At 36.8% G+C, this 15,845-nt stretch overlaps 1 protein-coding gene across 6 annotated transcripts in view; it reads right to left on the bottom strand.

Annotated features, from left to right (window-relative positions):
- TMX3 (thioredoxin related transmembrane protein 3) overlaps window positions 1-15,845 on the bottom strand; it is a 62,261-nt gene that overhangs the window by 8,438 nt on the left and 37,978 nt on the right. For 4 of the 6 annotated variants that reach the window (XM_030552671.1, XM_030552670.1, XM_030552674.1 and 1 more), the window contains 6 exons: window positions 14,672-14,770; window positions 10,279-10,336; window positions 8,831-8,884; window positions 7,221-7,277; window positions 2,688-2,817; window positions 1,408-1,476 (listed from right to left, as the gene is read on the bottom strand). In XM_030552671.1, coding sequence (XP_030408531.1) covers window positions 1,408-1,476; window positions 2,688-2,817; window positions 7,221-7,277; window positions 8,831-8,884; window positions 10,279-10,336; window positions 14,672-14,770 — 467 coding nt within the window. Of the gene's footprint in view, window positions 1-839; window positions 880-1,407; window positions 1,477-2,687; window positions 2,818-7,220; window positions 7,278-8,830; window positions 8,885-10,278; window positions 10,337-14,671; window positions 14,771-15,845 lie in introns of those variants that run through there. The other 2 variants (XM_030552672.1, XM_030552675.1) reach the window with 2 other exon arrangements.

Genomic DNA, 15,845 nt, shown 5'->3' with positions numbered 1-15,845 from the left:
TGGTGGATTTCGCTGACATGCTCAAGGTTTAACTGATCACCATATTTGGGATAGTGAAGGAATCCCCTCCTCCCCTCCCCCCAGGTCAGATTGGCAGAGACCCTTTGGGCATGGAGCACAAGTCACTGGAGTACATGGAGGATTCTCCGTAACTTGAAGTCTTTAAATAGCGATGTAAAGACATCAATAACTCAGCGGTTATGGTCTATTACAGCAGTGGGTTGCTGAGTCAGATGACGTGCAGGAAGTCAGACGATGATCATGATTTTACCTTCCTGTCTTTAAGTCTGAGAGTATGTCACAGGGGTGTTGGGAAGACAAAGTAATTAAAGTTTGTGAAACAGTCAGAAACTGTAGTGATGAGCAGCATATAAAAACTTATGCAAAAATTAATAATTTGTCTTCAGAGCAGGGTGCAAATAATATGCAGTAAATATGGTCGGCGGGGTGGGACATTGAACAGGAAAAAAAAAAATTGAATAGCTGCTAATTAAGTGAGCATAGTCCATGCTGTGCACTGAATCAGGGTTCCTCTGGGGAAAAAAAAATAGTATGTGATCATGTAATTAAAGACAGTATCCTGAGGTGTACGCATGAGGGAGATGAATTTAAGTCTCACAGGCAACTTTAATACTGGTATTTCCTAACTTTTAAGTGCTCGACTTTGCAACCTTAATATGCTCTTTTAATGTAGTTTTTTGTGTGTAATTTATTACAAGATTTTCTTGCTTGTCGGGGGGGTGGGGGGGGAGGAATGGTTTTAGCCAAATCTTTCCACCAAGGTCTGTTAACCTTAATTGACCTATAAAAAGAAGGGAAATCTCTCCCAACATGCATACCTTTACACATCAGATATTCAGTACCTCATCTGGACCTTTTCTAAGCAAAAAAAAAATAAGACTAGTAACCTAAAATACAGTTTTAAAACTTCACTAAATATAGTATTTTCTCCCATTATGCCTTAACTGAATGGACTGACAGTAACATTTTTCAGTGTAGATAGGTTCCATAACTGTCAATAAATGGGTTCCAGAAGTGTCAGAAACAAAGCTTTTGAATAGCATTTGAATCCTCCAGTGCTATGCCTTTTAACTTGACCTTATTCATATTAATCGACAAGAAATAAAAAGGAAACTGTCCATCATATTTTTGACACCAAATATTCAACATTTCAGTATTCTGCAAAATATATTTCAAAACAAATTATAGAATTTTCTTTAATCATTTAAGGGTTTTTTTTTTTTTTTTTTTAAATCCAGAATGTGTGTAAATTACTGGGAATATATTCAGTGACTTAAGTAAAGGTATTTTTGACTCTTTTTTTTAAAAGATATACAAGTCTTTTTGAACTTGAAAATATGATGCTATTCTACTTTGTATTCCAACTGCATGTGGGATTTTACTTACCATTACAGTAGACTTGGCATCATAAATTATTCTCTTGATTCGTTGCAGAAACCCATCACCACCTTGTGCCTAAAATGTCAAAGGAAACAGGTATCAAAATAATCAGTGCTGTTCAGTTAAATTTTATAACAACTTCACCTTTTATGCTTCATTTGCCTCCCTAATTTATGCAGCCTTTAGTCATTCCAAAAGGATTTCCCAGTACCTGTTTTTCCCTTACAAAAGAACAAATATTAGGGGTTGACATTCTTGTACCTCATGATGCTCATACATTTTTCAAGTTCTTTCAAAAGTAGATGTTTCAATAATCTCTTGAAGATTGACATTCTCTCGTCACTCAAAGATCATTTTGTTTTAACTGAACAAGGCCAACTGCAGCAGCAGTACTGGTATTCTTCACCATCTCCTCTACCACATACTCATATTGATTACTTACCAGTTCAACTAGCTTATCAATACTTGTTCAATACTTACCACTTTTTCAGTCCCTGTCTGGAAGATTGATCATCGTTCATGCTTATAGGCCATATGCATGCTTCCTCGAGGATTTAAACCTCGAGTATAACGTTATAAGAAGTTGAGATGCCCAGACTCCACCCCCTGGTTCCTTCCACTATCTCAATTTGCAAAAGAAACTCTGAAGTGGTGGAAAGGAAAGGAGATAGATAGCATGAATCTATGTGTAGCAGTCTAAGAAGTAACCTCTTGTTCCTCTGAGTATTTTTAGTGAATTTCATAAAAATGAAGACTAACATTAACAACCATTGAACAAGCTGGGTCTGATGACAGCTATTTAAATAGAGATTGGCAGTCTGCTCCTCTGAACTCAACATCTGATCGCTACCAAGATAGGGTCTGTAATTAGAGCTGGTCAGAAATTTTCTGTTGGGAGTGGAGTCTAAGAATTACATATTTTGAATTAGAAAATATTAAAACACAATTCTAAGTAAACATGACACAGGAAAGTAAGGCTGACCTAGAGATGAGTAGTGGCCCCAGCTTATTAAATAAACATATGCCTAAAGTTCAGATCTGAGAGGGAATATATGTAAATCCAACAGTAACTGCTTTTTCAGGGGTATACAAAGCAGTGCCAAGGACCCATGCACAATTTAGAAATGTGGATACATAATGAGAATACACTAAGGAGAACCAGACAGATAATGCACACTTATCTGCATTACAATTAAAAGTAGCCAATGAATTTTTGTGCTTTTAACTGTCCAGGGAATAAAAGATAACAGTTGATTAAAAAAATCAGATCAAAGTGGGAGACTTACTTCGACTGTGCCATCTAAGATACTATTAATGAACTGAATCAGGTCTTCGGTACTCTCAATGCGTCTATCTGGTAGAAAATACTGTTGGTTGGAAGTGTTCAATACGACAACAGTGGGGATTGTCAAGTCACTGAAAATTTTAAGTCAAACAGATAAGAAAGTCAAAGAAACAATATTAATTAAGAATTTTCACAGCATTTAACAGGAAGTGCAATATTAATGTTCTGCTAAGGAACTATGCAGACAAAAGGAAAGTAAATTTTATGTGCCCATCCTGAGATATCTACCTCAAGTCATTCATACAAAACCACCACTATCTTTATGGTACAGGTGAAAGAGTTGTTTCACTGATTCAATTTAAAAAATAATGTACTCCTTAGCATCAATATTTTGATGAGGCTATTGAAGTATATGCTATTCTTAATGTGTACTTATACTGTGTGCATGACCTGACTCCATGAATGCCCTCCTGGAAAAATCAGATTTTTGAACCAAATACATACAATATAAACAAAAGGGGAAAAAGCTTACTTTTAATTCCACAGCAGACATAACCAATTAGTTGAGCTCTCATATAGTAGCCAGACTTGTGTTTCAAAAGCATTATGGCTCCAGTTCAAAAAAGCACTATATGCTTGACTAAGTGTTCTTTAACTGGGACACACAATGTAAGCCCATATTCATGAGCTTTTGCTTGACCAGGAGAGTAGGAGCTCTGTTAAACCTCTTAAAATGTCACATATCAACAAGGTAATTATATTTATCCTAGACACAAGAGGTGAGCTACAGATGCCCGTTAAAGGTTTCAAACTATTCATGTTACTTTGTCATTATGATTTAACAAATACACAGAACCTTTAATTAGAGACATTTACTGAAACAGCAAAATACACCTCAACTCACTTGAAAAGCAAAAAAATAATAAGGAAAAAGTCTCCTACTTCCTTGCCACTTTTACATTGACTATAAACACTGTCAATAACACTCTCTCATGTTATACGGCTTTCACTCTGACCTCTGAAAAGCAATACATATTCTGATTTCATCAAACTCATACTGTAGCACAAAATCTACATGAAAATGGCTATTTCAGATGCTCTTTGTATCAACAGGTTGGCATAGCTGACTGTCACAAATTTGGAACATATTCTGCTTTAACTTTGATGAGGTCAGCCTTCACTATGGAGTTGTAATTAGTGACTCTACAATAAGACTAAAAAAATTAGTTAAAAGAGCAAATGCTTATTCAATACTTTCCGTTAAAAAACTAGGAAGGAAGCAATTATAATTTCTCTCCAATATAAAGAGATTTCCTGAATATTATAAATTTACATTTTGACATATGAGTGTTTTGGGCATGACATTAGAATTATAATAAAATTTTGGAGGTTAATCAAAAAAATGTTAACTAGAAGTTTAAAAGTTCAACCCTAAAACAGTGGAATTTTCTGGATGGCCAGAAAACTGATTTCCACAGAAGACATATGGTATGTGTCCATGCTCTTCCAACTTTTAAGTGTAAAGTTGGTGTAAACTTCCAACTTTCAAGTGTAAAGCATGGTGATATGCTAAAAAGCTAAAAGCTGTTACAAAAAGCCCAATGAGGAAGACATGTAGCAGGAATCTGAAGTATTTCAACTCTCAGAGAGCTCTGCTGCTTGCAGCATGTGATAATTTCTAAATATGGCTTTCCCCAGAGATTCCTTTTCACCACTGGGTACTCTTTTTGTTTGCTAAGTGCATCAAGAGCTGTACACAACAGGAGCCCAGCAACAAAATATAATGTAGTTAGTTGTGTAGTGTGCCAAGCTGCAAATTATACTCACACAAAGAATTGTGAAGGAAAAAATAAAAAACAGAATAAAAACAAGAAAGTCCACTTTATACCCACACAACAGTGACAACTCTTGCTACTGTTACACTGAAGCTTAAAATTGTACTTTAGACTAGGAACATTTAATTTTCCATGTAACTGATTTATTTATTTATTTTTTTACCGGCACTCCTGTTTATACTGTCTTTTGAAAAAAAATCTACAAAAGTCTGTCGCAGTCAGGAAAATAAACTGGAAGAAAGACTTAATATTCTTATACCCATCACTCCCCTCGCCCCCTTTTTGCGGGTGGGGGGGGAATAATTTTGTTAAGAGTTATGTATTGCTCCCCGCTCCATCAGGTTTTTAAGGCCTCCCAATAAGCCCTTTCCAATTTTCCCTTGCTTTAGTACTTCTCTATTCCAAAACCTGATGTGTCAAACAACATGTTGGCAGAAAAAGTGGATTACACTCCCTTTGAATCATGACGTTGTGGTTAGTTAGCGAGGGTGTGGTGAAGCAATTAACATTAAGCAATTTAAGTGTTGTACTACAGGACTGATTGAGATACCTCTACAGCATATAAGCAGTCCAGGGACTAAAAGTATCTTGTCCAAAAAAACTCAATTGTATGCACTGCAGTAAAAAGCTACCTTTTTTTAATATATAGAAATATATAAATACTCAGATAGCCTCCCATTTTGCCAAAAGCTGAGCAATTACAAAAAAAGGTACTCTAAAAGATGTTTTGACTTTCAGTGTTGTTGAGCACTTAGAGCTCCCACTTAAGTCAATGAAAACTCTCAGAGGTGTTCAACATTCACAATCAGCACACAGTAGTATTCTTCCTACTAAAAAAAATATACATATATCATCGCAAGTTGGTAAGATTCTGACAAAAATCAATCCAACCATCTTTTAAAGGAGACAGACTGCTAAACAGTATAATTCCCTAATGATCATAATGCAATTCAAATAGATATACTTAATCCTAACAAAGAATAAAAATACTGTAACAATCTCCCATCCCCAGGAAAAAAGTGATTTTTCAAGCATTACACAAATATGCTATCCTTTGTGAAGAATGTAAACATGTTTCTAAATGTTTCCACAGTAGTATAAAACAGCAGGTTACGTGGACCAGAAAGTAGTATCTTACATTTTTACATTGTTCTACTGACTTTCAGTTGCTGCCATCTGGTGGAAAACAGACTGAACTAAATGTAAAGTGCCCTGGTGCTAGTTCTTAAAGTGTCAGTATGTACAAAACATAAATATTGTAATCTTTATCACTTATATAATGTAGAAAAACATTGTAGTTTATGGTGGAGAATCACAACTTTAAAATACATACATATTTCAGTGTAAAAAAGTCTCAAATGTAGTTTAGTCATAACTTTACATACTGGAACTTATACAGATAAGGCACTTTTACAGGGCAGTTGCAATTAACTTTCCCTATCCTCGATGCAAAAGTGAGGGCCTGGATTAATAATTACCCATTATTAGAGTAACTAAAAAAATGCTGGAAGTCAGAGGACATCCCTAAATTCTGCATTAACATGGGTCATGACATGCACCTGCTACTCCATCCCTGGGAAATACTTAGGAAGGAAGAAGGATCAGATGTCCCTAGAGATTGGCTGGCACAATTACACATGAACCTGTCTCAGGACAGCACTGGGCACTAACACTCAACCAAATAATACAGATACTTGAAAAGAACATTTAGGGGAGCAGAGAAAGGTTGACAGGGCTCTTAATCTCGTCCTTCTCTCCTGCTGAAGCTGACAGACCTTACTTCCCTCCCAAATACATGAAGGAGGAACACTCCCAGGAAGCAATGTGTGACGTAGTCAGTTATGCTTGCCCAGCACAACAGCCCCTCCTTACCCAGACATCCCATGTTGATCCCTCCCGCCTTAATATTCTTTTACTCCAATAAATAAATAAATAAATCAGGACCACAGTAAGGAGAGTTGTAAGGATGGACATCAGAAAAACTACATTAATTTTAATTCTTGAATTCAAATAGTGAATAATATTTATTATATCCCAGTAATTGAAGTCTGCTATGTAGTATTTCATTTTATCTCAACCCCTAACTCTGATAATGCTGATTGTTATTTAAACTCAGCTTTATGTATCCTGCCCTACACCACAAACATACTTTTCTTTTTTTTTTTAAAGCAGCTGTAGTCTGATTTATGTAAATAATTTATCAGAACTGTGCCAAATTTACCAAGGGTCTACCTTGGCTGAGGTTCTTGAAGTTGATTGAATCTTCACCAGGATACCAACATGCCTTGATGCAAAGCAGCTGTAATCTCCATCAATTTGTAGTAGTACATCAATATTATTTTTAAAAAGTAAGCCTCACCAGGCAGAACTGTCCTAATGGTATATTGATTTTGGCAAACTAATGGTATATTTTAAAGATGTACATAAGGTTTTAGTTTACTGTAGTTTAGTACAATAGGCAGAAGAGGATTTGGAATTCAAGAGTAGACACTGGCCAAGAGAAAAATGTTGATGCTTCTCTTCTAGTAAGTAAAGTTATAAATACATGGGAGAAAATACATCTCTTCAAATCTTTTTAGTCTGATAGCTTGAATGACTGAGGAGCGCAGAAGTGGCATCAGCAGAGTGCTTCTTCAAACCAGTAGTGTAACTAGTACAAGCACAGAGAAGGGAGAATATTCAAGTCAGAATTTACTTACTCCATTAGTAAGCTGTTGATATAGTCGTTACCATCCATATGGCCAAACTGCAAGTTCCTATAGAAGATACAAAGAAATAAGTAGTAAAGCCAATCAATTGTACATTAAAGAAATGAAAATTATAGACTACATCAGTCAAAAATATTCTTCATAAAATATTTCTCTAATAAACAGTGAAAAACTATGTAGGGGAGCAGCAACTGCTACAGTCTTCACATTCATGTATAACTATAAAGATGTAAAAGTATGGAATGGCTGCCACGTGAGGAGAGATTAATAAGACTTGGACCTATCATCTTGGAAAAAAGACGACTAAGGGAGAGGATATGATAGAGATCTATAAAATCATGACTGGCGTGACAAATGTAAATAAGGAAGTGTTATTTACTCCTCCTCAAAACACAAGAACCTTGGGGTCATTAAATGAAATCAACAGGCAGCAGGTTTAAAACAAACAAAAGGAAGTATTTTTTCACACAATACACAGTCAACCTGTGGAATTCCTTGCCAGAGGATGTTGTGAAGGCCAAGACTGTAATAGGGTTAAAAAAAGAACTAGGTAAATTCATGGAGGATAAGTCTATCAATGGCTATTAGCCAGGATGGACAAGGATGGTGTCTTTAGCCTCTGTTTGCCAGACAGAGGATGGATCATTTGATGATTACCTGTTTTGTTCATTCCCTCTGGGTCACCTGGCATTGGCCACTGTCAGAAGACAGGATACTAGGCTAGATGAAACTTTGGTCTGATCCAGTATGGTCGCGTTCTTATGACTAACCTCCTAACTTACAAAACAGCCCACACACATCACTACTCTTTGTATCTTATTTTTTTGTCTGATACACTCACTACATGTTCACCTGGCTTAAAAAAAATTAAGTCTGCCAATGGGAGGAAACAACAGAATAGAAGTGCACAAGCACATTCTTTGTTTCTGGATTACAAAGGCTATGGTTTCACATAGACACCCCTGCAACCATCATAGCAGCAAGAAGATCAGATAGGGAGAAAATGTGGTGCAATCAAATTTAGTAACTAAAAATAATGTATTTATAAATAAATGTCTGCAAGGAGTTCTCTTTTTTTTTTTTCCCTTAAAGCTTTTAAAAAAAATCTCAAACTTTAAGTTTCAGTTGACTGACAACAAGAATCATACTTGATTTTGGCAAACCAATAGGTTAGTTACAGTGAAAGAATTGCCAGGAAAACATGACAGTTCATAACAGTCACATTGCATAGTTTGCACTCCTGAGATGAGAATGCAATGATAAACGATCCATTAAATCAGCATTTCTCAATCAAGAGGTTACAAAATGCAATTAGGGCAATTACAATCTAAAACAAAAGAAAAACTCGCTTCCCTACACCTCACACACCTTTCCTCTTCAAGGTGAAGCATTCTGTCAACCTCTCAAAAGACACAAACAAATAAATTATACAGGCTTATCCCTGTTATCATTGATACTTTTATTGTAAATGTAAGATCATAAAAATTTTTACTTCAACATAAGGGACTGCCAACCTCAAAATGTGAGAAACACTACTTTAAATGAAGGGCATATAGAGAAGGGAATAAAAGCTATGCTACCATAGTACCATATACACATACCTGTGAAAATGGTCTCTGTAATCTTTAGCGACTTCTTGAATAATAGACTTTAGCCTATTAAAAAAAAACAGTTACAACTACAAAATAGAGTCAACTTTGGATTTACAAGGTTCAAATAAATAATCGTTTGGCTCTTCAAATATGGAGTGAATGCTATCTACTCAGCAAAGGAAAACAGTGACTCCTCTTTCTCACTAAGAAAATTTGCTTTCTTCACAAACTGAATAAAGTATCTGTTAAAGCGCTATCTTCATTGGACCAGACATAATTAAATTATCTCTACTGCCACCAGCAAATGTACCATAACAACCTCCAAGAAAATCCCAACAAATGGTACAAATTAGCACAAAAAGAATGTAAGAACATAATCATTTTTAATAAATGAGTGACTCCTGAAAAATTCATGGTTGACTAAAGGGTTACGTGTCCTCAATTTGCTTAACAAATTATTACCCAGCTGGATAAAAGGCGTTCCTTCAAATAGATCACCAACACTTTATTTTAATGGTACAAATGACTAAACTTACAGATGTCTTTTTAAATATATGACTGTCAGTACAGAGTTGAAGATCAATCTTTACAAACTTTTTTTTTTTTTTAATCAAAAGCAAACTCATTTGGCTGACCTCTAGCTTTCTTTTCTAACTTTTAAATATTTAAAATTTAATTTAATACAATCTTAACATCTTGTTTGGATGAAGATCACAGGATACTGGACTCTGTACTGCCAAGATACTTCTTATAGAAGGCCCAATTTTCACCTGCAGTTGAACCTGCATAATCCTATATTTGCATTTCAAATCTACATAAATGAATGCAAAATTAAACTTTTTAATTGCCTGCGCACAATTGGGGAGGATTATGGTATTTCCTGTAGCTCTTAATGCATGGGCTGGCAACCTCTGGCACGCGGATCGCCAGTTTGTTTACCTGCCGCCTCCGCAGGTTTGGCGATCGTGGCTCCCACTGGTCGCGGTTTGCTGCTCTGGGCCAAGAGGGGTGGCGGGAGGTGGCGCATGCTGAGGGATGTGCTGGCTGCGGCTTCCCACCACCCGCACTGGCCTGAAGCGGCGAACTGTGGCCAGTGGCAGCCGCAATCAGACGAACCTGTGGAGGCGACAGGTAAACAAACTGGTCCAGTGAGCTGTGTGCCAGAGGTTGCCGACCCGTCTTAATGAATCGAGTAGTCATATATGCCTCAGTGGGCCCACTCACTGAGTAAGGTCTAGAGAATCAGGTCTTCGGTTAGTCTAGCCCACTCAGAAATGTGCAAATACGAGTGCTTTTCAGTTCAACTCTCACTTTGTGAACATTTAAAACAGCTTCAAGAATTTGAATACTCCTTTCCAATATGATATAAACTAGTAAAGATAAAGCTTGTTGCCATTCTAAAATCCAAATCAGCAAAAATTCTTTACTTCTCACAGTGAGTGTCAATAATACTATACCTAGTATGTTCAGCTGAAGAGTTTTTGTCATCAATAATCGCAATAGCCACAAGTTTTCCTAAAATACAGAATAAGATATCTAAATTCATCATATTGCTCTTGCAAGGGAATCTTATTATTTTGTCTTATTATTATTACCACCATCTCACATTCTCCAACTCTCAGATCATAGAGCCATTCAGGTTTGAAAACAATTACCCAAATTTGGGGGTGTACAAAGATCCCTTCTCAACTGTCCCAAAGAAGCTATACAAACATCTGATTACATACATCAGTTTGTACTAATCCACTGAAAACAAATTAAATATGTCTGAATGCCAGATTAACATGACTATGGAAAAAATAAAGAGGGAAAATTAAGTTCATTCCATTGTGTCTGTTCACAACTCCACGAAGTTGGTATACATGGGTACTGCAACCACCATAGCTCTGCCATTTTAAAAATTCAAAATGTTATTTGTCTCAATTTATAAACCACTGTTGTGACTTGATTTGTTTAATTAAAAACTTTGAGTATTATTCTTTACAACTTACATGAAGAAATGTTAGAATTTTATTTGAATTCTTGGCTGTGCCACCAGGTCAGAAAAATAGCTTCTTATATGGGTCACAGTCCACTATCAGAAGAACTTCACTTTTAAATGACCCTGTGCACAGATTTATTGAATAATCATGTAGAATGTAATGGAGACCAAATATCTGAATGTACAGGTCTTTGCTCAGTTTAGTTCGTGGAAGTTTTGAAGCACCATTGGGTTGTTTATATTTAGGTCAAATTACACTTGTCTACAATTTTTGAGAAGTCGCCTGCTTCAGAGATAAAGTGTGCTATTTATTATGTATTTTGATGTGCTGAATTCAAATATGACAATTAAAACAACTGATTGGCTACTGTTTCTAAGATATTTAAGTTTTTACATTTTATGTTTATGTATATTGTGTAGATAGTAGAGTTTTAATCATAAATTGTAAACCTTGGTCTTTTCATGGGTTTATGGTTGCTTTATATGATAATATTTCACCTGTCCTGTTTATGTAACACTTTAAAAATCAGCAAAAGGGTTATATAACTAAAATGTATTATGAAACAAAAGGCAAAAAACTATTATGTACATAGTTTAGTCCTATTCAGTGTCTACTCGGCGCTTCTTGGCTTGTCTCTTGTATTCATTAAATGGAGCATCTCTTGTTACTGTCCAGCAATAGTCTGCAAGCATTGATGGGCTCCATTTGCCCCGACAGCGTTTCTCCATTGTTGCAATGTCCTGGTGAAATCGCTCGCCGTGCTCGTCGCTCACTGCTCCGCAGTTCAGTGGAAAAAAAATTTAGACAACGGTGCAAAACATGTATCTTTAGTGACATGTTGTAACCAAGGCTTTTGTATGCCTTGAGGAGGTTTTCCACCAACAACCTATAGTTGTCTGCCTTGCTGTTTCCGAGAAAATTTATTGCCACTAACTGGAAGGCTTTCCAAGCCGTCTTTTCCTTGCCACGCAGTGCATGGTCAAATGCATCATCTCGAAGAAGTTCATGAATCTGAGGACCAAGAAAGAAACCTTCCTTTATCTTAGCTTCACTTAATCTTGGAAATTTTCCACGGAGGTACTTGAAAGCTGCTTGTGTTTTGTCAATGGCCTTGACAAAGTTCTTCATCAGACCCAGCTTGATGTGTAAAGGTGGTAACAAAATCTTCCTTGATTCAACAAGTGGTGGATGCTGAACACTTTTCCTCCCAGGCTCCAATGACTGTCGGAATGGCCATTCTTTCTTGATGTAGTGGGACTCTCTTGCACGACTATCCCATTCGCAAAGAAAACAGCAGTACTTTGTGTATCCAGTCTGCAGACCAAGCAGGAGAGCAACAACCTTCAAATAGCCACAAAGCTGCCACTGATGTTGGTCATAGTTTATGCAACTCAAAAGTTGTTTCATGTTGTCATAGGTTTCCTTCATATGGACTGACTGACCAACTGGAATTGATGGCAAAACATTGCCATTATGCAGCAAAACAGCTTTAAGACTCGTCTTCGATGAATAAATGAACAGTCTCCACTCATCTGGATTGTGAACGATGTTGAGGGCTGCCATCACATCATCGATGTTGTTGAAGGCTACAAGATCACCTTCCATTAAGAAGAATGGGACAAGATCCTTTTGATGGTCATGGAACATGGAAACCCTAACATCACCTGCTAGGAGATTCCACTGCTGTAGTCTGGAGCCCAACAGCTCTGCCTTACTCTTGGGGAGTTCCAAATCCCTGACAAGATAATTCACTTCACCTTGTGTTATGAGGTGTGGTTCAGAGGAGGAGGATGGGAGAAAATGTAGGTCCTGTGACATTGATGGTTCAGGACCAGAAGTTTCATCCTCTTCCTCGTCTGACTCAAGTGAGAATGATTCTGGTGCATCAGGAACCGGCAGTCCTTCTCCGTGGGGTACTGGGCGTATAGCGGATGGAATGTTTGGATAATGCACAGTCCACTTTTTCTTCTTTGGACACACCTTTCCCAACTGGAGGCACCATGCAGAAGTAACAATTGCTGGTATGATCTGTTGGCTCTCTCCAAATCATTGGCACTGCAAAAGGCACAGATTTCCTTTTCCTGTTCAACCAATGGCCAAGATTTGTTGCACAAGTGTTGCAGCATATGTGTGGGGCCCACCTCTTGTCCTGATCTCCAATTTTGCAGCCAAAAGAAAGGTGATAGGCTTTCTTAACCAGAGTGGTTAGACTGCGCTTTTGTGATGCAAGAGTCACTTCATCACAAACATAGCAGAAGTTATCTGCACTGTTCACACAAGTACAAGGCAACTCTGCTCACTTTGGCTAAACAGAAATGTGTCCCTTTGCAAAATCAAACACTGACAAAGAAGAGAGCACGACACTGTATGATTTCTAGAGCTGATATAGGGCAATTTGTTCAGCAGAGTGATGTAAGCTTCATTATGATTGTATCATCCATGACTTCTAGGAATAACATGATGCAATTCATACCATGTATGACGCAATACCAGCTTCCGATTGCATCATTCATTGTTTTGCCTCAAAAGCAAGTACTGTCCAAACCCAGTCATAGATTCATTCATAGATCCAGTCAAAGATGTATTTTAGTCATTTCTGGTTTAAATTGAGATCTCTTCCCTATATAACTCACTTATTCTCCGCCATTCCCAAGTCAAGGGTCGTATATACTGACCCAATAGCATATCTTGAAAACTAGAGCCAATCAACAATTTTAAGCATCATTTTCGTTCTCAGTGACCCAGAATTAGTAAAGTTTGACTACATTTTTTTCAGAAGCATTTTGGCTGTAGAGCAGTGTTATTTGTGATGTTGGGCAAACTCAGCAGAGAGAGTAAGAAATGCCCCAAGTTTTGACTGAATCTTCTTCAAATCACTTCTCCCCCTATGTTAGGAAAGTAGAGTTTTCTCACAGTGGAATGACCAGTAGATTGGCCCTCTAAAATCTCAAGAGCTAGGCAAACAACATAGTGCTGCTTATCATCCCCAGCCTCCGAGGGTCCAATACCTCCCTACTGATTGCTGCTGCTCCTGAACTGCACAACAGGCAAGGAGATTCATATAGAGGGAGAACCCACATAAGATGGATAATATTGACAATGTCAATATTCTCTTGTTCAGGGAATCCTTGAAGGGTTCTGAGAATGAGGAAAGAGATAATGCAGCTTCCACAGCTCCTCCCCATTCCATTTCTCCATGTACAGTTGCAGAGGGATTTCTCTGAGGTTGGGGGAAGGACTAAAAATGTGATGGGGGTGGGGACTGTCTCCCATCACCTTCCATGCTCTCGCCCCAACCCACTTGTCCTTGTTCCCTTTAGACCTTAACATATTAACATCTCAAGCCTCTTTATTAGAGAACACTTCTCTCAAGTGCTTTTGAGGTTTCTAGAGAGGGGTGGATGAATTCACAAGTCTCACTGTGGACAAGATATTCCTTCATAAAGAAATTGGACACAACTTGTAGATATGTATTCTTTATCGCATTGACAATGTCAACTAATGTCTTTTGCTATTTCCCAAAATAATCACTGTTATAACCAACAGAATTTACTAATACTGATGATGAAACAAACTACAATTAAAAGATGTGCCAGCACTTTTATACATTTCTATTTATACACAGAAACTGCTATACACATTCATAATGATCTAAATTAGTGGACATTTTACCTTCTTGAGTTTGAAAAAAGTCAGTGTTCTGGTGTATAAAGGAGATGCCTAAATTTTTAGTATACTAAGAATCAACAGGAAAGTATGAGCCTTACATCTGAATGTAATTTCTTTTGGAAGCTTAACAATTTTGTATTCAATTTTGTTTGTAGCTTCAATAAATATTGTAAATAACTTGAAGGTGGGAGCATCTTACCTGTATCTCCAAGTTCATAGAGTGTAAACCCATCTACATTAAGGTACCCTTGGAATCTCTCTCGGTTTATCCAAGATGATAGATCACCATCTTCATATTCTACAAAGTGAAAGAATTGAGAAAAATGGAGAATATTAACACCAACAATGCAGTAAGACAATTGCTAAATGGTTAGGATGGCCAGTAAGAGCAGAAATATATGGCTGTATAAGGTAATACTCTACCTTCCACTTTTGGAGATATGGGTTAAACTCTTAAGTGGAAAAAAAAGTTTGGTGATTTCATACATTCCTCAAATGTTTAGAAAGGGCATGACTGACAGCATATTCTTCAGAAAAGCCCAGAGGGAGAGTAAAAGGAAAGCAACACAGTTCTATCAAAAGGCAGACCATTGATTATGTGTATTCAATTGTAAATATGGAATTTTCTTCACTCTAATGTTTTAAAATATTTTAACTGCAAATAAAACCGACAATTTTTGGTGATTTTTAAAGACTGTTTTCTCAAACCGCAAAATCAATTTTCTATGTATCCATGATACTGTTGATTTCAAAAGGCAATTACGATGCAAGTTGGCAAAAAGGAATGGTTAACATCCTCTAAAATTTAGAAATGAAATTACGGAATAAAGCAGTAAGGACACAAAAGGAAACAAAGCTGTTAACCTAATATGGACTCAAAATACAATAAAATGCCCTGTATGCTGGCAGATGCAACCACCACCACACGTTTAGCGTCAACTAGTAAGAGGTTAATGCTTCCAGATATGACTAATCAAACATCTGCTAAGGCGTGAAGGGTACAGCTAACCTGAGATTTTAAAAATAGCCCATTCTTGAGTTAACAAAGCACCCTTCATTTCCTGTACCAACTCTCAAAAGTTCTTCATGCTGAAACATGCTTCCCTCCTTTCTTGTTTGTTCAGATAATAAAACAAAACAAAAACAATGGCATAACAGTTTTATAACAAACTTTTAAAATGAATTCATTATGGAAAATGAAAAAGAAAAGGCATGGGAAAGATTATTCACAAAGGGTAATTTCTTTACTAGCAAATAGTTGCTCTTGAGACTTCGATTTTTTTTTTAGCTTAAATAGGATTAATGTAGAGGTTTTAAACATTGAAACAGGTTTCAATTCATAAAATAATAGCAAGTAAACATTAGCCCATTTT

This window comes from Gopherus evgoodei, chromosome 2 (genome assembly GCF_007399415.2).
Source record: "Gopherus evgoodei ecotype Sinaloan lineage chromosome 2, rGopEvg1_v1.p, whole genome shotgun sequence".
NCBI classification, from domain to species: Eukaryota; Metazoa; Chordata; order Testudines; family Testudinidae; genus Gopherus; species Gopherus evgoodei.
The sequence above is the reverse complement of the archived record's forward strand: the minus strand, read 5'-3'. Positions and strand labels throughout refer to the sequence as shown.